At 55.7% G+C, this 22,053-nt stretch overlaps 2 protein-coding genes across 9 annotated transcripts in view; one reads left to right on the top strand and one right to left on the bottom strand.

Moving 5' to 3' along the window:
- The window catches only part of CHERP (calcium homeostasis endoplasmic reticulum protein), an 18,398-nt gene extending 12,474 nt beyond the window's left edge, over positions 1-5,924 (top strand). For both annotated transcript variants that reach the window (XM_036095347.2, XM_036095348.2), the window contains exons 11-17: positions 979-1,217; positions 2,127-2,260; positions 2,936-3,022; positions 3,385-3,528; positions 3,614-3,730; positions 4,223-4,317; positions 4,587-5,924. In XM_036095347.2, coding sequence (XP_035951240.1) covers positions 979-1,217; positions 2,127-2,260; positions 2,936-3,022; positions 3,385-3,528; positions 3,614-3,730; positions 4,223-4,317; positions 4,587-4,780 — 1,010 coding nt within the window. In that variant the 3' untranslated portion in view covers positions 4,781-5,924. The remainder of the gene's footprint in view (positions 1-978; positions 1,218-2,126; positions 2,261-2,935; positions 3,023-3,384; positions 3,529-3,613; positions 3,731-4,222; positions 4,318-4,586) is intronic.
- On the bottom strand, positions 5,204-21,884 carry C1H19orf44 (chromosome 1 C19orf44 homolog). Of its 7 annotated transcripts, XM_078054128.1 has the most exons (12): positions 21,774-21,884; positions 21,321-21,445; positions 20,452-20,640; positions 19,418-19,516; positions 17,464-18,229; positions 14,843-15,158; positions 11,750-11,823; positions 10,624-11,026; positions 9,491-9,586; positions 7,922-8,088; positions 6,472-6,539; positions 5,204-6,380 (listed from the first exon to the last, which is right to left on the bottom strand). In XM_078054128.1, exons 5-12 carry the CDS (start codon positions 18,226-18,228, stop codon positions 6,311-6,313), a joined length of 1,959 nt encoding a protein of 652 aa, XP_077910254.1. In that variant the 5' UTR covers position 18,229; positions 19,418-19,516; positions 20,452-20,640; positions 21,321-21,445; positions 21,774-21,884; the 3' UTR covers positions 5,204-6,310. The 7 variants fall into 7 exon arrangements, with proteins under 7 accessions (XP_077910254.1, XP_077910249.1, XP_077910256.1 ...); XM_078054123.1 differs by lacking the exon at positions 21,321-21,445 and having other exon boundaries at positions 21,774-21,879; XM_078054130.1 differs by lacking the exon at positions 21,321-21,445 and having other exon boundaries at positions 5,204-6,077; positions 6,458-6,539; positions 21,774-21,879.
- Between the last annotated feature and the right edge of the window lie 169 nt (positions 21,885-22,053).

Here is a 22,053-nt window from a genome sequence, read left to right on the forward strand (position 1 = left end):
ATGGTATAGAAGCCCCGTCTGGGCCCTGGGGAAAGTGGGGAGACAGACGGGCAGCCTGGGTGCAGGCACGTGGCACACACTGGGCGGCTGTAGAGGTGAGGTCCCGTTCCCGCTGCCCACGCACCCGGGGAGGGGGAAGGACAAGGGTCCTCCGGAAGGAGAGTCGCTTGCAAGCCCTGCAGCGGACGGGCGGGCAGGGCAGGGGGTTCAGGACCCACGGCGCCTGCGGGGCCCTTCCCCGTTCCCTGTCTCGCAGTTTTCACCAGCTTTTTTCATTGCTTTTCTTTGAAGGATCTCTAGACTTCTTGATTTTTCTTTTTTCAAAAAAAAATTCGTTTCTACTCTCTTGCTGCTTCTATTTTTACTTTAAACTCCGTTCTCGGCTACAAATTGAGCCGAGACCACCGAGCACACGTATGGCCGGTACGTGCTTCCCGGGGCTGTGGTATCAACGCGCGCCCAGCGGGCAGCTTCCCCCCAGCTCTGGGGGCTGGGAATCTGAGACCATGGGGTCTTCTCCCCATCTTCACATCCTCCTCCCTCTGGGCGCATCGGTTTCCCGTGCCCCTTAGCAGGATGCCAGTTACGTCGGATCGGGGCCCACCTGCGGGATCTCACCTCAAGCGAATCACCTTTTTAAAATGCCCTGTCTCCAAATACAGCGATACCGATCCGGCCCGTAATGTTGCTACTTTAAGATGTTGTGATTTTTCCCTTGTTCCTCCTTCCACCTTGGGTCGTGGTGTGGGTGCAGGACAGGTCCGCCCAGGCCCGGCCCCTCCCCACCTGGCTACATCACCCTGGGCGGCGAGCAGCAGCAGGAGAGGAGTGCTGGGCAGCACTGCCCAGAGGCAGGTTGGGCCCCCTCATCGAAGCCCCCTGCCCGGGCACCCGTCCCCTTGCACATCTCGACTGCGCCGTCGGTACCACCCAGCACACGACTGCCCGGTAGGCCTGAGAGGAGTTTCTGTTTTGCAGAGATGGGACCCCCTCACCACCACCCTGGCCACCGCATGCCTCATCCTGGGATCAACGAGCACCCACCCTGGGGTGGTCCCCAGCACCCCGACTTCGGCCCTCCTCCCCATGGCTTCAATGGGCAGCCCCCCCACATGCGGCGACAGGGCCCTCCCCACATCAACCACGACGACCCTAGCCTGGTGCCCAACGTGCCCTACTTCGATCTGCCCGCGGGGCTGATGGCCCCCCTCGTGAAGGTAACGTCGCCACGGCGAGCACCCAGCTTCGTAGCACACACTCGTGCCAGTTCCTCGGCCTCCCCGTGAGAAGTTCGTGCGTGGCACCCATTTCCCGGCAGGGGACAGACGCTGCTTCCCAGGTCCCCTTCCCGCTTGTTGCTACGCCCAGCAAACGTGACTAGTCAGTGGGAATGCGTCTGAGCCGGTGCCTCTTCCTCATCTTGAATTCCTGAGGCAAAACGAGCAAGGCCTGTGTCCCCTCTGCTTGCTCCGCACGTCCCTCCCGGTGGGCTGCACGCCTTGTGGCCGTGAGTGGGCCGGGCCGGGTGCGAGGTGCGGGTCCCTCTTGGTCCTGGCCCTGGGAAGCTACCTTGTCCGGGGCCGACAGTGGGGGGCTTTCTCAGAGAAGGGGGCGGCCTCTGAGCTGGGCCTGCGGGGGCCATGGGAGGGGCAGTGCGGGGGGGGCGGCGGGGGCGGCGAGGCCGATCGGGAGCAGCTCCGGAGACCTGAGGGAGGAGCCGCCATCAGACCGGAGGTTGAGAAGGGCCACGCTGGGGCAGCAGGGCGAGCTGAGCTGGCTTCTGGCGAGCGGGTTCCCTGCGTGGGGGTCCCGGGGTAGGACTCGGGAGCACGGGGCAGAGTGCGGGTGGCGGCATCTGGGACCCGTATCGTGTCTGAGGAAACCGAGGGGTCTTTCCGTCACCTCAGCTTGGAGGCTGTGTCTCAGATGTTTTCTGGAGAGACCTTTATTGGCCCCAAGGAAGTCCTCTGCCGCCTCACTTAGGAGTCAGATCATTGGCGTGGCAGCAGCCTTGGTGGGGTAACCCTGTGTGCCCCCGGCCCTGCTCCCCGGTCGCCGCAGCACCCCGGGTGGGCCTGAGGGCGGCTCTGGCACGGGGGGCCTGATAGCTGTGTTCCCCACTGCAGCTGGAAGACCACGAGTACAAGCCTTTGGACCCAAAAGACATCCGCCTCCCGCCCCCCATGCCGCCTAGCGAGAGGCTGCTGGCGGCCGTGGAGGCCTTTTACAGCCCCCCCTCCCACGACAGGCCCAGGAACAGGTACGGCGCTCGGGGGGGGTGGCCTCTGTCCCCTCTCCTGGCCTGACCTCCCCCTGAGTTTGCTTCCTGCCCACGGGTGCCTTCTGCCCGGGGTGGTGGGAGGCCCAGGTGAGGAAGGGGGCGGCCTGTAAAGCCAGGCCGAGTTCGGGCCCGTCGCTCCCCTGGCCGTGGGTAACGTGTGTCCCACGTACGGCGGCTCTCAGTGGAGGGCCTCTCTGGTGGGGACACGTTGGGGCAAGTTGCCGTCTCCGGCGTGGCGTGTTTCAGAAGCTGGCAGCTGTGTGCCCCAGGCTTTGTCATGAGCCCCCTCAGGACACCCTCCAGCGGACTTGTCACCAGTCCGGCTAGAACCGCCTCCTGCCCGGTGCTGGCTCACAGGCCTGTCCATCTAGGAGTCAGAGCTCCTTGTCCCCAGTTAGATCACAGGTCATAGGAGCCACCTGAGCTATTTCGGGAAACATCGATGTGGAAAAGGCACAGGAGCCAGGCGTGCGCCCTGCCGCCCTGCTTCCCCGCACGGTGCCGGACCCTGCTGGGCGTCCAAGCGAGGGTGGGAGGGAAGGGGGGCCGCACGCCCGGACGCATGTCCATTGGGGTTTCCTCCTGCTGACCTGCACGAGTTCCCGGCGGGAGGGAGGCGGGCAGGGTCACACAGGAAACGCCCCTGTCTTACAGCGAAGGCTGGGAGCAGAACGGCCTCTACGAGTTCTTTCGAGCAAAAATGCGGGCGCGGCGGAGGAAGGGCCAGGAAAAGCGCAACAGGTGAGCACGTGGGTGCCCGCGCGCGGTGGGCCCGCGTCCCCAGCCAGAGCGGGCCCCCGCCCGGGCCACCATCAGATGCCCTGACGGACCCGCCATCCAGCCACGCCTGGGCTGTCCTGTCCCCCCACCGGGCCAGAGGGAGGACGGTCCTGTCTCTGCTCGGGTCTGCGGTGGGTTTTCCTGCAGGGCCCCCGTTAACGCCTAAGACGCCCGCCCAAGAGAGCTTTGCCATCGTGCGTGATCAACCGCGCGCTGGGAGCCTGGTCCTCTTGAGGGGACCGGGCAGGTCTGCACCCAGCCCCACCCGCCTGGGGTCTTCCGGAAAGTTCGGGGCTTGCCGCTCACCAGGCCTCTCTCTGCAGCGGCCCCTCACGGTCCCGGAGCAGATCCAAAAGCCGGGGGCGCTCTTCCTCCCGCTCCAACTCGAGGTCGTCCAAGTCATCGGGCTCGTACTCCAGGTCCAGATCGCGCTCGTGCTCGCGCTCCTATTCCCGCTCCCGCTCCAGGTAGGCGGGGGGCCGTGCGCGCCCGCCGAGGCCCCTGTGGGGTGCCCATGGCCGCCACCCACCGCCAGCTCTGTCCTCCCCGCAGGAGCCGCAGCCGCTCCCGCTCGTCCCGCAGCCGCTCCCGCTCCCGCTCCCGCTCGCGCTCCAAGTCCTACTCCCCAGGAAGGAGACGTCGGTCGCGGTCCAGGAGCCCCACCCCGCCGTAAGATTTCTGTCTTAACTGTCCAGTGACCGCTGGTCGCGCCGGAGCCCTCTGATGCTTTGCTGTCAGTGTTGGGACCTGTCGCTAGAAGATGCGCTCCCGGGGGCCCGTGCTGAGGCGGCCCCTCAGGGACCCCGAGTTCTAGCACAGTGACAGCGGCGCCTCCTCGTCTCACACCTCGCTCTTACCTGTTGATGGTAATGTCGTAAAGCGTGAGGTAGCGGCCGGGCTGTCTCTGAGCCGGTCGGGGGTTCCGTGCGACCTGCCCTTGCTGCTCGGTGTGGGGCAGGGCCCAGGGGAGGGAGCTCCCCTACCTGGCACTCGAAGATGACGGAGAAGGCGGCTAGAGACCCGGGATGTGTGCGTGTCCCTGCGTGCCCCTCTAACGCTGGTGAATGTTCACGTCCGCCACACGCTGTAATGTTCTAAGAGTTTTCATTCCAATAAATGTATCGACTCTTTTTTAAAAAACGTAACCTGTCTTAATTTTAGTTCCTCGGCTGGTCTGGGTTCTAATTCAGCACCTCCTATACCTGATTCAAGGCTCGGGGAAGAGAACAAAGGACATCAGATGCTGGTGAAAATGGGTAAGGTTCCTGGGAAGAACCACCACCCGCTTTGGGCTTTCGGGGCTGGGGAGCCAGAGAAGGTTCCGGCTCGCTGCCAGAACTAGCAAGGGCGAACCCGCCGAGTTCTCGCTGCGCGTTCTTTCTCACCGCAGCCGCCTCACGTGTGTAAAACCACACAGGCGCGTGTCATTCAGCTCTGCACGTGAAGTCTTGCTTAAGTTCATGGATAAATGGGCCAGATTTCGACTTCCGTGGGTTGTAACTGCCCTCCCCGCTTTCTTCTTAAGGCTGGAGTGGATCTGGTGGCCTCGGCGTGAAAGAGCAAGGGATCCAGGACCCCATCAAGGGGGGGGACGTCCGGGACAAGTGGGACCAGTACAAGGGTGTGGGCGTGGCCCTGGACGACCCCTACGAGAACTACCGCCGGAACAAGAGCTACTCCTTCATTGCCCGCATGAAGGCCAGGGACGAATGCAAGTAGGTGCTCCGCGGGCAGGAGCCGTTGGGACTTTCCTGGCTTACTGGCAGTGACAGACGGTAGGGACAGCTCGGTGGTCAGTCTCCATCCTTGGGGAGCGACAGAAGAGAAGGAAGACGACAGCATGCCTAGGGAGAGGGCCGTGCTCCAGAGTGTGGGGGGCCCCAGGCCCCGCCTGCAAACCAGCTCTCCCATAGAAGCCAGAACCCGCCCGGAGATGCCCCGGCCGCCCGGCCACAAGCCTCCTTCCCTTGACGGAGAAGTGAGAAACCCGAGACCCTCCACCCCGGATACGAATTCCCGACACCTGAAGACATGGCTGTTCGCACCTCCCCGCAGTCCGCTCGGAGCTTCCGCCTAGGCCGGGAGGAGCGTGTGGAGGACGGGCCCCGGGCCAGGCGCCGGTTACAAACAGAAAATCAGACCTTTTCTGATTGGCAGAGTTACACAGGGCTTTCATTTTTACTCCAGATGTTTAGTTTTAGAGAAGGGAATGTTGCTCTCAGAGGATCCAGGTGAGAATTTGAAACCTGATTCCTCTAAGACGTGCTCACGGCCCGTAGTTCAGTTACTTTAGTTGTTTGAGTTGAAATTTTGTCCCCAAACGTTAGCCACTCGCGGTCCCTGCAGAAACAAAGGTTCTAAGGAAGCTGATCTGAGGCATCTTCAGGTCACGGAGTGACGCCCTCGGAGAGCCTGCACCCTTAGCGTCTCTGCGTGTGTTTCTCACTTAGAGGAACCCAACACCAGCGCTCACCCGACGGCCCGCTCCGCTCTGGGGTGGGGAGAGCGAGCCCGCCGCGCCTCCGCCCGCCCCACCCCGCCGGCGAGGGGGGCCCGGCCGGGCGGGGGGGGGGGGGCGCAGCAGACACCACCCTGGGGACGGCCACGCCTGGCGTCTGTGGGCAGCTCGTGCGGTGCCGTCTCTTTGTACAGAAACATTTTTGAAAAATTCTTTTCAATAAGATGCAGAGTCCTCTCCAACTTTTCAACCTGATGTGATAAAATAATTTGATTTTGTTCTAGATTTCCTGTAGCTGTGAATTGTTCAAACGTGTCAGATTCAGGATAAAACGTAAACACGTGCTGTTAACGATTTCTTGTGGATTTTACTGTTTTGCCTTCAAATAAAAACTTTTTTAAAAGACCTTTTTCTCTGTGTGTTTGAGTTAGAAGCGCGCTCGGGCCGAGTCCGGAGGGGCCGTGCCCGGCGTGCGAGTCTGAGTTGTGCAGTCTGGTCGGAAGCCGTGTCCTGGCATCTCCCGTCGGCGTCCCCGGCCTGGGCATCTGGCGCTGGCTCCTATGGAGCAGACGGGGCTTCTCGGCCCTTCCATCTACCTCCGCTCACCAGGAAGGCAGCCCCTGGCCAGTCCGGCCGCCCCGCGGGGCTCCAGGCAGGCGGGCACCCTCTGTCCCGCCGGGAGCGGGGACCGAGCCGCCCGTGGGTCCAGCCCCCCCGGCCTGCGCGTCCTCTCAGGTCGGGTGCCGGGCAGCCCGGGGTGGGGGGGTGGGAGGCTGGGAGCGGTCGGCCCCTCAGCTGGGAAAGGCTGGAGCCGGGACTCCACTCAGGTGAGTCCTGGGTGCCACCTCCCACCACTGTCCCCTGGAAAACAACGTGTGGGCGTCACAGCCGGCGTGCTGGCCCAGCGTGTTAGCTCGAGCCCACGGACCCCGCCTCACCTCCTGGTACTCACAGCTCCTTCTTCACCTCCTCCAGGGCGTCCTCCAGGGATAGCGGCGCGGGCCTGTGGTGCCTGATGTACTGTGGGGCAGAGGACAGAGATGTCACCACCGCTGCCGCGGTCTACTGAGTCTACTGAGGCCTGGGGCATTGGAGGCGGCGCCTGTCCCCAGTGGCTCCTGGACAGGCGGACAGAAAAAGAGGCGGGATGCCACGTGACAGTGCTGTAGAAACGAGAGATGAGCCCAGAAGGCTCCCGGCAGAGCACCCTGCAAGGGGCGAGCCCTGACTGGGTCTGAGAGGGAAGAGCAGCCGTGGCTGGGGTGGGACCGGTGAGGGGCGCTGCCCGGGGGGCCCTCAGAGCCCACGGGGCCCTGGCGCCACTCCCAGGACGCGGGCCCAGCGCGGGCGTGAGGAGCCACGGTGGGCTGCAGGCAGGCAACGTGGGCAGACCGCTTCAGCTGCATCCCATCAATCAACGTGCAGGACCGAGCGAAGTGAAAGGACTGCAGGGGTGCAATCAACAGTCCAGAATGGGGGCAACCGTCGAACAAACAACCTGTTTCCTTGAACAAATAAACTACAAGGAGACATGAGAGAGATGGGGGGGGCAGTGCAGGGGAAACCTGAGGAGCATGGTTCTCAAAGTGGGCACCCCCGTGGTATGTGCGAGAACCGCCGCTCTGACCAGGAGGCCAAAAAGACCCCGGACAGTCTTGATGTATGGACGTTGTCTGGGTTCTGATGAAAAAACAACAAAATATACAACTTTCACGAGACAAGTGGAAATCTAACGCTGGATATCCAGTGATATTAGGAAAAGCTCGTTTGGCTTCAGGATTATCATGGTATCGTGACCATATTGTTCAAAAGTCCTTTGTTTTGAGAACTACGGACTGACGTAGATAAAAGGACAGAAATCCCCATGCAGAACAGCTCATATAGTATGATGCCATTTCTATAAAGAAATACACATTAGATAGAATGTTACACCTATTACATTGTAACATGTATTTGATAATACACAATAACACACAACACTGTAATTCTCTACATAATACAGTTCATGTTTTACACGGGGAAAATCCAAAGAACATCGAGTTGGTAATAATCATCTCTGAAGTTATGGAAGGCCTTATAAACTACCTCTCTCTGTAACAAAATTTTTATAAAATGAGCACAAATTTTTTATAATCAGACAAAAATTAAATTTGGGGAGAGAAAGGTGAGTGTAACATTCTCAGTGCTTCAGCTCCCAGGCCTGAGGAGAGAGGCCCCGCGGGGACAGAGCTTGGGAAGGGTCTGTGGAGGGACAGGACCCCCCCCCCGCCTTTGCCCTGAGGTCAGAAGCACGCTCCCTCTGCTGCGACCACAGCGTCCCCGCTGCCCGGCCTGAGCCCCGTCCCCCTCCACGAGCGAGGCCCCTGCCCTCTCTCCCGGGAAGGGCGGTGTGCTGCGGTCACCTGTTTGGTTTCCTCCAGGGTGTGGTAGTGGAACGAGTCCCGGTCCAGGGACTGCAGCAGGGACCCGTGCAGGTGCCGGCTGGCCTCCACGAACTGCTGCGTCAGGCTCAGCTGCTGCTTCAGCATGTCGTTGAGCGCCAACACGGCCGGGCTGTAAGCTGTCAGGGCTGCACCGGCTCCGTGTCACCCGGCCGGCCCGCCCACCCGCCCGCCTCCCCACGGGTGCCCCCCAGAGCAGGGGGACAAGGTCCGCTGCTTGGGCCCGTGCTCGGCAGCGCCCGCGTGCGGCCACTGGGGATGCTTTCTGGAAGGTCCTGCCCTCTCCCAGAAGTACCAAAGGCCCCACTGGTCCCTCCCAGCCACCTCCACCCTGGAGTGAGCGAGCTGCTTTCTGAGGGCTGGCGTGGGACTCTCGGGAGCTGCTCGTGTGGGATGCTCAGTGCCCAGGCAGAAACCTGAGTCTTAACGTCCGACCGCAGGACGAAGTCTAGCCAATCGGCATCCCCAGCGGTACACCTGCCCCACGGGAACCTTCTTCATGCCACTGAACTGGACACTAAGGAATAGCTAAGGGGGTAAATCTTATGTGGGTTTTTTTTAAAGACTTTATTTATTTGATAGAGACAGAGAAAGCATGAGCAGAGAGAGGGAAAAGCAGGCTCCCCGCTGAGCAGGGACTTGATCCCAGGACCCTGGGATTTTGACCTGAGCCGAAGGCAGACGCTCAACCGTCTAAGCCACCCAGGCGCCCCATGTTGTGTTTTTAAACACAAAACTAAAATAATTAAAAATAAAACTAAAAATAAAAAAGTTTTCATTAAATTCAAAATATATTGAAAAATGGAAGTTGTGTAAGTGTTCGAAAGGATCACCGGAAGGCTGCGTAACAACACAGAACAAGCTCGGGGGTGATAGCTAAACGGGAGGGTTTTTTGAAAGGATATAAACAATCCCGTGGTTACAACCAGTGTGTTTTAGTATCTTCATCTTTAAAAAAACTGAAAAGGGCAAAAACATAAGAGGTACTAGCTGGACCCTTGTCTGTGTCCCTCAAGTGGTCAGTGGCCCTGTGAGGACCTGACGCAGCCTGGGCTCCCGATGGCAGCTGCCGGGGCCTCCCCCACTGCGGGCCGGGCCGCCCGGGACCCTGGCACTCCCCGGACTCGGCAAGGCACCAAGGCCCGTGGCTGCCGGGCTGGCTGCCTCTCAGTACTGGCTCAGTGTCTTCGGGGGAAAAACTACTATGGATTCTGGACACAAAGGCACGGGGGCGGGGGGCGGGGTGCGGAACACACAGGAATAGCCCCGCTGGGGTGGAGGGCTCAGAGTCGTGTTACTCACAACTCCCCTGTTTTATCTGACACGGGTGTCCTTTGGCAAGACAGACCGAAGGTTCTCGGACACTCAGTCTGTCGTCCGGGATCCTAGGAACCGTGGCAGTTGCCTGTGGCTGCGACAATCTCACCAACAGAGCCCCCCGCACCCGGCACTAACGCGGGGCCCCGCCCCTCCCCGGGTGGCCGTGAATCTGCGCCTTCACCGCCAGGACCCACTGAGCTGGGCTGTTACCTTCTATCGAGTCCGCGCTGATGACGTGACTGGCAATGGGCACGGGATCCACGTAGGCACCTCCCAGGGCGGGCCCGATGGCCGCCACGCCGGCCCCTGTCCCAGCGACAGAGGGGGAGGGGATGAGTGGGCAGGACGCCTTTCATCAGCGGACAGGACATGAAACAGGCTACACGAATCTCATCTTTTCTCTTCTGAAGGACAGCCACCCTTCTGGCTTTGTTAACCTCTTCCCCTTTTACAATTTCCCCAAGCCTGCCTCCATCTTTCTGCTGGCTTCTCCTGGTACAAGTCAGCTGAGCTGGCCCAAGCGGTCGCCGCGGTCACACCGGCTGGTCACGGCGGCATCGGGCCCTCCCCACCTCGGCCTTCCATCTACGGGCCACGAGCAGGCTTCGGGATGTGCCCTGGACTCTAAGAAGCCGGTTTATTTAGGCTGTGTTTTCCTCTCCTTTCAGCGTCAGGCCTAGTCTAGGAAAACGGCATCAGCTATGTTTTATGAAAGTTCCCTTGAAATTTCAAAAAAATACAGAAATGCACACATTTGCCCGCGTTGGACAGCCGGCTACGTGGCCAGGCAGCACGAGGCTGCGGAGAGGAACGCGGAGCTTTCCGACTCACAGAACCGGGCTCCCAGTGCCTTGAACGCCTTCTAGCACTTGGCACATCTGCCCGACTTTCCTCCCCGAGAAGCAAGAGAATGGTCATGCCCCGCCCTGGTGTGCAGCCCAGGCTGATTTACGGCTAGGCCCCCCCAAATCAAAATGCACACCGCAGGTGAGAGGTACAGCCCCTTGCGCAGCCCAGGAACAAGCTCTGGGGACACTGTGGGTGTCCACCTAGATGAGAAAAGAGAGCGGGGGAAGGTTTAAAAGAAAGGGACCCTTCTGTTCAGATGGGCCAAGACTGAAGCTGGGGCCAAGAGAAACGTCTGGAAGGTCACACCAGGCGTGAAGAGAAATGTTGGCCTGGGGCTGATCCTCGGAAGAGGAAACGTGCCCCGCGGGCCCCCGAGCTGCCTAACGATGATGACCCGAACCTCCAGACCCTGCAGCTCTTGGTCGTGCTTCCAAGGATGCCCGCGGCACGCCCCGCGAGAGCCTGCGCCTCCCTCGGGGGGCCCCCCTGCTTACCCTCTGCCCACTGGTAGGTGAAGGCGGGCTCGAGGGTCTGCACGGCCGCCTCCTTCATGAGGACTCTCGTAACATCCCTGCCCCGCTTCTTCCAAGGCTTGAGTGTTGGCAGGGGAAGGTCTGGCTGCAGGCTTGCAGAGGATTCTGACAAAGTGTCCGGCGTCCTGTCGGGAGACTCCTCAGAATGGGCCCTCGACTCGGATGCTGTTTCAAAATCTTCCGAGTAAGCTGAGCTCACCGCGCTCGCCGTGGGCTCTCGAGACTTCGGCCTCGGGCTGGAAGCACCCTCAGGCCCAGCAGAGGAGACCGACGGCTCACTCAGGCACTCTGAGACCTCGCTTCCAGTGGGGGGACCTCCAGCCTGGGGGCTTTGGCTGGATGCCTTTTCCTGCTGGCCTTCTTTCTAAAACAAAGAATGACAGAGGTAACTGGCAAGTGGTTTTGTCCGATCAGCATGCTCAAAATACCACTGCGTTGGAATGGGTCCCCAGGGAGCCCAGCAGGTGAGGGTCCGCACTGGTCCTTCGGCGGCTTGGGGCGGGTCCCGGACTGTGAGCGGAACTCAGGAGACGCTTCAGCCTCACGGGGCTGCCCCGTTTGAACACCGATGGCATCAGCCTGTGTCGGTGGCATGTGGACGAACTCTGCTGAAGTGTCATCATTCTGTATCATGACAACGTGCGTTCGGGAGCGAGGTTACTAATGTGGCAAGAATCACAACGGGACACTGGGCTGAGCACAGGTCAGGGCGGTGTTGTTTCGGGGCGGTTTAAGTGGGACCTGCTTCAATCATCTGCTACATTAAGTAGCTGTCTCCTGTTATCACCCAAATCAGGATCTCTCACCTGGGGCGCTCCTGACATTTGAAACTCAAACACTTCTTCGCAGTGGGGCCATCCTGTGCTGCGTGGGACCCTGAGCAGTGTCCCTGGCCGCCACCGCGCCCCCCCCCCCCCGGCCCCAGCACCCAATGCCAGCAGCGCCCTCCACCCCAGTCATGACCAAAAACGTCTCCAGACATGCCAAGTGGCCCCTGGGGGTTAAGAACCACGGGCCTCATTGAAGCACCACCATGGCAAGCCTCTCCACATGACCGACAATGAAAAGTGAAGTTGGCTATACTTACTTTCTGTTCCAAGTCTGAGTTCTCGCTGACAGCTGGAGCCAGATCATCAAGGGACAAAAGATTGATTCGAAAATCTGTAATCAAAAATGCAACATGGCAACATTGACTCATTTATTTCCTCCACAGTGTTTACCAGAAACGTGCAGTCTCTGTCCTTCATAAGCCGGCACAAGGATTGACACACTTTTTCTCTACATAGTAAATATTTTCCACTTTGTATCCTAGCCTGTATCACAATTACCCAGCTTTGTCCTTACGGTGCAAAGAGCCACCACAGACCATGTGTAAAACAAACGGACGCGGCTGTGTTCCACTAAAACTTTATTTATAAAAACAGACCCTGGGCCAGATGAGTCGATGATGGCAACGCAGGGAAGGATGCGTGGTGTCAAGTGTGCTCAAGGTACGGGGGTGGGGATGGGGGACAACTCAGGCAGACACAAGACTAGACTCGAAGTGTCCTAAGTTCCCATTTAAAGCAAGTTAAGGGCACAGGAACCTGAAGTGAACCAGCACCGGGCACGCCAAACGGCCCGTCGCCAGGGCCTGCTCACGTGGGTGCTGGAGACTCGGGAGCAGAGTCCTCTGCGGGGTTCTGGTATTCCAGACAGCTCTCTCTGGACCTGACAAACGAGCCCGCGCCTCCAGGCGGACGGCCGGTGAACATCAGCCAACGTTGGCAGGAACTCGATTATGTGGTTCAGTTCAGGCCCTGAAGCACGGGAGGGGGGCGGGGTGTGGTGAGAGAGAGGGGGAGAGAGGGAGAGGGAGAGTGTGCCCGGCAGCGGGCACGGGAGGCAGCAGGGCCCTCTGGGCAGCAGGGACAGAGCTGGAGGTGAGAGGGGTCTGCCCCTCAACACCTGATGGTCCTAAGCCCCAGAGTGATCCCCCCTCATCACTGCAGTCCTGGGGCTCGCCCCTCCTCCGAGCCCTCTTACTCTGACGGTCACCACAGTTCACGTGGCGGGGAGGTCCAAAGACACAACCCTGGAAAAGCCTCTGAACTAAAAGGCTTCCCAGCCGGCCCAGAACAAAGGCACTAGGGTGATTCTGGACTTGAGGGCTTTGGGACAGCGTTGGCAGTGGCTGAGGAACAATGTCATTGTCACGTCGGCCAACCTTCCTGCGGAGGACCAGCCGAGGCACTTCACAGGCATGATCTCACCGGCATGGCTCTGCCCCCACTTTGCAGATGAGGAAACTGAGGCACAGAGAGCCCCAGACTGCACAGCCAGTAAGAGGTGAGGCCAGGACGTCCACCCCAGCTACGTCAGACCCTAAACTCAGAACGTATTCACCACTCCCAGCTTGCCTCCCTCTCTGAGGCTACATCTGGACAAGGGAGGGCAGGGGCTGGCCACCAGCAGAGGCCCCTCCAGGCCGGCAGTGAGGACAGAGGGCAGAAGGGCAGGGACCTGGGTCTGTCGCTGCCCCGCCAGCCTACGCCCACCTTCCCATCCACATGAGGGAGGTGACATGGAGCCAGGGAGGGCAAGGACACCCACTTACCAGCCCCTCGGGCCCAAGGATCAGAACCACGATTAGCGAGGTGCCACGTGGCATCCAGCAGATGGCAGCCACTGAGGGGGCCCAAAGGGGCTTCTCACACCGACAGCCTCGGGCCGGGCCCCCTGCATTCTCCGGCCCTAACGAGGGCACCTTTGTTGACAACACTCCCCCCTTCCTCAGCAGATCTGCTGCTGCCCCTACTGGGGTGTTCACACCCAGGTTAGTCTGTGATGGGGCTCAGGACACACCACCCCGACACTCGGCACCTTGGCATACTGAATATTTCAGGCTGAAGGAACTTGAGCAAGGGCAGGTGCTGCAGGAGGCAGCCACCCTTCTCCCCTGAAGCAGCTCATAAGACCCTCGAGGGAGAAGTGCCCTCCCTCTCCCTGCAGGAAAGGAGCCTCCTCTTTCCAAGGTGGAGGGACACCAAGAGGAACCCCAGCAGGCCTCACTGAGTGCGCCCCTTCACTACCCTTAGCTCACTGCCTTTTGTCCCATCACGTTGTCCCATGACTGTCCACTCCTCATCAGGCCTAACATAAAAATGCTCACACACAACTGTTTCTTCGGGTCTTCACTTCCTTATGAAGCCTCCTGTGTCACATAAAACTAATATTGGGTATTTATTTAACATTTATTTAACATGCTTTTCTTCTGTGAATCTGGCTTTTGATGCAGGGCCCCCCCCGGGACCGTGGAAAAGCGCTTTTCCCTCCCCTCCTGCTGAGTCCCGAGTTCCAGGTCCCCCGGCACGCAGGGGCCAGGGCGCTCGTCGGCCTGTTTGCCATCATCCTCCTGCCAACACAACACTTGGCGCCTCCCGGTGCCCGCTGGGCCTTCGGGACACAGTTCTACTTGGATCTCATGATGAAGTACCCCAGACGGAAGACGAGAGACGGAAGAGTTGGCTGCACATCTTTTTCCTTTCTTTTTTAAATACGTGTAATATTAAGATAAAAATAATGTTGGAGTGCCTGGGTGGCGCAGGTGGTTAAGCGTCCGGCTCTTGGTTTCAGCTCAGATCATGATCCCAGGGTTGTGGGATGGAGCCCCGTGTCGGGCTCTGTGCTCAACGGGGAGTTGGCTTGGGGTTCTCTCTCTCTCCCTCTGACCCACCCCCTGCTCATGCTCTCTCTCTCTCTTTCTCTCTCTCAAATAAATAAAATCTTTTTAAAAAAAGATAAAAACAATGTCGAATAATGTTGAAATAATAGAAATGTCTAAGCGTGACTGGTTAGAGATTTACTTCCTCTTCCGAATTTAAAAAAGAAAGGAGGCAAATCTCTCTTTCACCAAAAGGAACACTGAATCTCCCTTCTGCTGTACGTGGCTCTAGGATTTTGTTTTTGGGTTATTGCTCTGTCCCTGGTCAGGGTTACCGGATGAAGACATTAGAGATAGAACAAAAATCTGACTTGGCCCCTCCACCAAGAAAGAAGGTCAGGAAGCAGAGGGTGTAGCGTGAACCACGCACTTCCCATGGCAATACCCAGTGACCGCCCCCCCCGCCCCGCCACGGACCCTCCAGGTGGTCTCGCCCTTCCTGCCCAGGGTGATAGCTGGGCATAGGGCGTAGGTTACCGTTCAGGCTGTCATCAGCAGCTTCTGAGAGCGACTCATCACGAGGCCCAGCCTCACTCCTTCCCGGGGAGGAGAACTTGTCATGCCGCACCATCGAGGCTGACTTTGGAGAGGGGCCAGGGATGGAAAGCGATGCCGTGTGGACAGCTGTGTCCCCTGAAGTGTGAGTCTGTGAGGAGTGAGCTCTCGAGCACACGCTGCGAAGGGCCCCATCTGCGGACTGTGAGGCTGGCAGAGGTGGTGTCCGAAATGACTTTGGGCTGGAAAGTTCCTCACTGGGTAGCGAAAGGATTCTTGGCTGCGTTGGGATCTGATCCTACTTTGGCGGAAATAAATGAAATTAATTACCAAACAGGTGACAATGAAGTCCTTACCACTGAACAATGTGGCCGGAGTGGGGCATGAGGCCAAGGATCAGCAACCAAATAGTTCTCTTTCTGTGCCTCTTTCTCTCCCTCTCCCCTCATTTCTAGGAGTCAAGCTACAACATTTAAACAAGATAATACTGGGACCAGAAATATTCCACAAGTAATCAGAAATATCACTTGGTTTTCAAATAAATTTTGTTAATTACACCTTTTCTAAATTAAGGCCCCTGAGGGGCACCTGGGTGGCTTAGTCAGTTAAGCATCTGCCTTGGGATCAGGTCATGATCTCAGGGTCATGGGATCGAGTCCCACATCGGGCTCTGTGCGCAGTTCAGAGTCTGCTTAAGGATTCTCTCCCTTGCCCTCTGCCCCTCCCCCAACTCATGCTCTGTTTCTCCCTCTCTCTCAAATAAATAAATAAAATCGTTTAAAAAATAAATAAAATTAATTAAGTCCCCTGAGTATATGGTCTATGATAGCCTGGACCTTCAACAGAACCAAAATGTATATACAGATATTTTTTCCCCTAAAATGCAGCCTTTCCATCATTTTACACCCATGAAGATGGCTCTAGTCACCAGTTTTAGCTCTGATCACAAGTGCTGGTGACAATGTGGAGAAATTGGAACCCTCATGCACTGCCGCCAGGAATGCAAATGGCCCAGCTGCTGTGGAACATAGCTTGGCATTGCTTCAGTACGTTACACATGGAATTACTAGAGGGCCCAGTCATTCCGCTCGTAGGGACAGACCCAAAAGAACTGAAAACAGGGACTCAAACAGGTATGTGTATACAAATGTTCATAATAGCACTATTCACAAATAGCCAAAAGGTGGAAAAGACCCAATATGCCCGACAATGGATGGTGGAGAGACAAGACGTAGTATATTCACACAATTGAGTCTCACTCAGCCGTAAAAAGGAATTAAGCTCTGACACATGCTACAATGTGGATGAACCTCGAAAACATTACGCTGAGTAAAAGCAGCCAGTCACAGAAGGTCACATACTGGATGATTCCATGTATATGAAACATCCCCACCAGGCAAATCCACAGAGACAGAAAGCCGATTAGAAGTTGCCAGGGGCTGGGGGAGGGGAAAACGAGGAGTGATTATTTAACAGGTACAGGGTCACCTTTGGGGCTGACGAAAATGTTCTGGAACCAGACAGAGGTGGTGGTTGCACATCATGAATGGACTAAATGGTGCTGAATTGTTCATCTTACAAATGTTACTTTTCGGTTATGTGAATTTCATCTCAATTGAAAAAAAAATGCAAGTGCAGCTCCGCCACGTTTCCCGTGTGGGGCCCCTGACGAGCACGTGTGGATCGGCACTGGCGAGCAGCCACACCAAGCGCTGACCCGAGGTGCACACACTTCCTCCAGGTGTTATAAACTGCCTAATGCGTCCCAAATCCTGTCACCCACAGAGCAGGCCCCAAAACAGGCATCCGAGACTGGCTGGAGCCCAACCGTTCCTTGTCAAACCCCTTCCTTAGTAGCCCGCGGGAGACAGCTGCTGTCAAGTCTCTAGCGCCGTGACCTGAAGAGCAGACGCAAGGCTTCGGTAAGAATAAGTATATGCGGGGCACCTGGGTGGCTCAGTCGCTAAGCGTCCAACTCTTGATTTCAGCTCAGGTCATGATCTCAGCTTCCTGAGATCGAGCCCCACGTCGGGCTCCACGTTGGGCATGGAGCCTGCTTAAGATTCTCTCTCTCTCCCTTTGCCCCCCCACCTGCTTGTGATCTCTCTCTCTCTAAAATAAATAAAATCATGGGGCGCCTGGGTGGCTCAGTCATTAAGCGGCTGCCTTCGGCTCAGGTCATGATTCCAGGTCCTGGGATCGAGCCCTGCATCGGGCTCCCTGCTCAGCGGGAGGCCTGCTTCTCCCTCTCCCACTCCCACTGCTTGTGTTCCCTCTCTCACTGTCTCTCTCTGTCAAATAAATAAATAAATCTTTAAAAAAATAAATAAATAAAAATAAAATAAAATAAATAAAATCTTAAAAAAAAAAAGAATAAGTACACATGGGGCGCCTGGGTGGCTCAGTTGGTTGAGCATCCAACTCTTGATTTCAGCTCAGGTCATGATTCAGGGTCGTGAGATCCAGCCCTGCGTCGGGCTCCGCACTCAGAAGGGAGTCTGCTTGAAGATTTTCCCTCCCTCTCCCTCTGCCCCTCCCCCCTCAAATAAATAAATAAATCTAAATAAATAAATAAATAAATAAGAAGTACACGCAAACCTTACCGAGAACAGTTTTGTCTGTTCTTTCTCACTGACTTTGGGGCTGCCGAAACACTGATTCGTGTGTGTTTCTTTTTCTCTAGAAGATTCTAGCAAGCTTCCCAGCAACTCTTTCATTTCCTCCTCATCGCTGTCTGGAGAATCTAGTTTTCTAGTAGGTTTTTTCTCTTTGGGTGTTTGAAAATTCCTCTCTTTTCCAAAATGTACTTCAGGGAAAGTATTTTCAACGGGTGGTTCTCTCCTCTTTAGAAACCTACTGACCTTCCCATTCCGCACGTTGCTCTCGGCCATGGAGACTTCATGGGCTTGTTTCTGGGAGGTTTTATCCAGGCTGTGTGAAGGAAGTTTGACTGTACTCCTGGGGAGGACTGTGTCTGTGCTCTTTGGAAGACTGTCCTCAGAGGTCTTCAGGTCAGATTCCATGTCAGACAAATCCATCTTCACCTTCCGATTCATGATCTTGGTTTCTATCTGAGCCAGCTTTGTGAGCGCGGCGCTGGCCCTGAGCGTCGAGGCAATGGTCGGGGGTCTCCCTGAGGAGAGCTTGTGCCCACCCTCCGCAACAGCCTTTTCTTTCAGAAGTGAGTGTTCTACACCCATGGTGTGGTTTCCTTTTAGAAATCTGCTATGAGCGGGTGCTTTTTTGGTAAGACTTCTACTGATTTTCAAGTTTCTGATTTCTTCCATTTTTGAATCTTCTAAGGAAATATCACTAAAATCACCAAAAATATTGCGCACGGGATGGCCGGTTCTTCTTATGGAAGCCATTCTAGGGAGTAAAGAAAGGAAAACGTAGAGTAAGAATACCTGACGTTAAGGGCGCCTAGGTGGCTCAGTCGTTAAGCAGCTGCCTTCGGCTCAGGTCATGATCCCAGGGTCCTGGGATCGAGCCCCGCATTGGGCTCCCTGCTTGGTGAGCCCGCTTCTCCCTCTCCCTCTGCCTGCTGCTCCCTCTGCTTGTGTTCTCTCTCTGTCAAATAAATAAATAAAAATCTTAAAAAAAAAAAAAATCTGACGTTCATATTGTGCCTTCAAATCCCTCAATGCCTCCCGTATGAGAGCTCAGATCCTCCCTTGCAGTCTGGCTAGAACCTTCCCTTCAAGCCCCACAATGACAATGAAAACGTCAACACCCAGTAGCACCGAGTGAATTACCGTTCTATGCCAGGTCTTCAATGAGACGTGCTGAACATTAAACAGAAAAGCCAGTGCTTCTCAGGCTCCAGTGGTGTGCCTGGCACTCTGCTCAGAGCTGTATTATCTCATTTAATCCTCATGCAACCGTGATACCCCTTTTAGAGGAGGCCAAGAAAAATAAAAGCCCCCGAAGTTTAGGTCACCGGTCAAGGTCGCCAGTCGAGGTCACCTGGCTGGTGAGCAGCAGAGCCAGATTCAAAGCTCAGGTCTGATTCCAAAGTTCCCCTTCTTCCCCACCATGCTTCGCTGCCTGGCCAGTTACACCACCACTCACTCCCCAAATCAGGGCTCCTCCTTTACCCAAGTGTCCTTTCAGTGTGAAAACCACTGCCCTGGAAAGACAGAGGGGCTACGGACACAGCACCCCCCACCAAGGTCAGCTGCATGGTGCACGCACATGCTGGTGTACGTTCTTTGGGGGAGAGAGGTCAGTGCTTTCATCATAGTCTCAGAGTTCCCACGTGTCCCTAAAAGAATAAAAATGACCCATTACAAGATTTCCAAAGGTTTCGAAAAAGTTTAAAATCTTAAAAAGATGGAAAAATATCGTCTGAGTGGGTGTGTTTGCTGCAGCCCCTTGAGTAAGGAACACGCCAACAGCAACGCAAATGGGAGATGCAGAGACCCCGTGACCTGGCAATTCCACGTCTGGGAATTTACCTACAGTTACACCCAGAAACGCACACAGAGATGCATGTTCAAGGAATGTCACAGCAGTATTGTTTGTACTCGTCAAAAACCCGAACCCATCCATAGAGACCTGGTGCGATCCAGAAGAGCGCATGCAGATGAGGGAATACGATGCAGCCGCTAAAAGGAACAAGGGAGATCTGTGCATAATAACGTGGCCAGCATAATACTATGTGAGGCAGAAAAGACAAGATGCTCAACCATTGCTTGTTCCCATATTGTTTGAATGTTTTAGCAAGGCCATGCATTATTATTATTTTTTTTTAACTCACTGTGAGACCTAAAAAAGCCTTTTTTCCCATCCCTGTCCACTTGGAAAACGAGCTCACTGGGATTGCCAGATTAAATACAGGACACCCAGTGATTTGAATTTACGATAAATAGTAAATAATTTTTAAAATATGAGTATAACCCTAATTTTTTTTTTAAGTAGGCTCCACACCCAGCACGGAGCCCAACACAGGCCTGCACTCACAACTCTGAGACCAAGACACGAGCCAAGATCAAGAGTCAGATGCTTAACTGACCGAGCCACCCAGGCACCCCGACCCAGATTATTTTTATACTAAAAAGTAGTATGTTCCAAGCACCTTCAGACTAAAAATTTATTTATTGGTTATCTGGAGTTCAAATTCAACTGGGTGTCCCGTATTTTTATTTGTTAAATCTGGCAAGCCTATGTCTTCTGCGCCTTCCAAACCTGAACTCAAATGTTTTGTGCAAGGAAAAGTATTTAACCCAGCCCTAAGATTCTGTATAAGACTGAATTATTTTTCTTTTACTCTCTGTTTCTCTGCCTGGTGTGCTGGCCTGCTTGTCCCCATCATAACCACCGGGGCACTAAGGCCTGAGCTGGGTACTAACAGTACTAACTAACTTAGCACAGGCCTGACCATAGAGGTCAGTGAATACAAAACCACCCGCAACAGAAACAGTGCAGAATTCCTAGCCTGTGTGACACTGGGCAAGTTACTTAACCACTCTGTGCTTCAGCTTGCTCATCCTAAAAAGGTGGTTATAACTATGACCCTCACAGGATTCCTACGGTCATTGTAGGGCAGGAATAAATAGTAAGATTTAGATAGTAATGTTTGGAATACGTACTTTTAACTGGCTTTTAGCTGGAAGGACGTGGTAAAGAGGAAGCGGAGGACACTGGCACATCGACAGCTACCTTTATTTTTTTGTAACTGAAGCTCAGGAGAGGACTCGGCCCCGGCCATTCTGTGGGTCAGAGGGAAAGCCTGACCACCAGGCCAGGTTTTCCGGCATATAGTTCTTTTGCAAGTTTCCCTAGGTTTAAAAATAAATCAATAATGGTTAAAGAGGCAAATTTGGTGTCAAGTCCATTTTACCACAAGCTGATCTATTTTTAAAACACACAATTAAAAATAAACCAATGGACAAAAGATATGAACAGACATTGCACTGAAAAAAAAAAAAAGGTATGAATGGCCAGCAAACACATGAAAAGACGTTCAATGTCACTAGCCACTAGGCAAATGCAAATCGAAACCACCAGATCCCACTTCACAGCCACTAGAATGCCTACAATCAAAACTACAGATAACAAGTGTGGGTGAGGATGTGAAAAAACTGGAACCCTCATACACTGTCATGGGGGACTGTGAAATGGTACAGGGGCCAATTTGGAAAACAGTCTGGCAGTTCCCACGTAGCCCAAGAAGATTGAAATGTATGCAAACGTTCATAATAGTATTCGTAGTAGACAAGAAGTGGAAACAACCCAAAAGTCCATTAACTAATGAATGGATGAGAACTGACGTCCATCCATAAACGAAATACTGTCCAGCAATAAGAAAAGAACAAATACAGATACACACAACACGCATGCATCTCGGACACATCATGCTCAGGGAAAGTAACCGGATGCAAAAAAAAAAAAAACACACTGTATGATCCCATTCATAAGGATCATCCAGAAAAGGCAAATCTGCACAGTCGCAAAGCACCTCAGTGGTTGCCTGGGGCTGGGAGTGGGAGCGAGGAGGGACTGCAAAGGGCCAGGAGGGATATCCTTGGGGCGACGGAGAAGTCCTAAAGCTGGATCGTGGTGATGGCCGCACCACTTGGTAAACTTATAGATAAAAGTAACTGAATTGTACACTTAACAGGGGTGAATTGTATGGTACGTAAACGAATCTTCAATCCAGTTGTTAAAAATAAGTAAAGCTAACTTTGAAAACACTGGCTCCCTTCAGACCATCGGGCTCTTCCCCACCGCCGGGAGCGACCCACTCCCGACCACGCTCCCAAGTGGGCCCCGACGGGGAAACAGGCGTGAGGCGCCAGGCCGCCCTCCCGCCGCCCCCCCAGCCCAGCTTCACAGAACGCTCCCCTTTCCCCGCAACTCCTCTCCCGAGTCCGGACGCCAAGCCCTCGGCAGCCCAGCCAACCCTGCCAACCTCCTCCCACGATGTCCATCCGCAGAGGCCGCCACCGCGATACGGCCAGCCACTCAGGCCAGATGGGACCGTTGCCCCCGGCAACAGCGCCAGGGCGGAAGAGACTACATATCCCGGCGCGCGCCGCGCTCAGGGGACCAATGTGACACCAGGTCACTATCGCGGTGCGTCATGGGAGTGGTAGTGCCGGGACGGGCCCGGCGTGCACTGCGCGCTGGGGGCCAATGGTGCTTCAGGTCACAATCGCGAGGCGTGACGGGAGTTGTAGTTCTGGGTCGGC

Source organism: Halichoerus grypus, chromosome 1 (assembly GCF_964656455.1).
Source record: "Halichoerus grypus chromosome 1, mHalGry1.hap1.1, whole genome shotgun sequence".
Taxonomy (NCBI): domain Eukaryota; kingdom Metazoa; phylum Chordata; class Mammalia; order Carnivora; family Phocidae; genus Halichoerus; species Halichoerus grypus.

Bases quoted from the DNA above. Each gene is read 5' to 3' on its own strand.
- C1H19orf44 (XM_078054128.1), bottom strand. From the start codon at position 18,228: ATGGCTTCCATAAGAAGAACCGGCCATCCCGTGCGCAATATTTTTGGT. The intron at 15,159-17,463 runs GTAAGGTTTGCG...CCGCCAAAGTAG, and splicing joins AACAGACAAAACTGTTCTCG to GATCAGATCCCAACGCAGCC. The intron at 8,089-9,490 runs GTAACAGCCCAG...GAGCCGGTGCAG, and splicing joins CAGCGCGGACTCGATAGAAG to CCCTGACAGCTTACAGCCCG.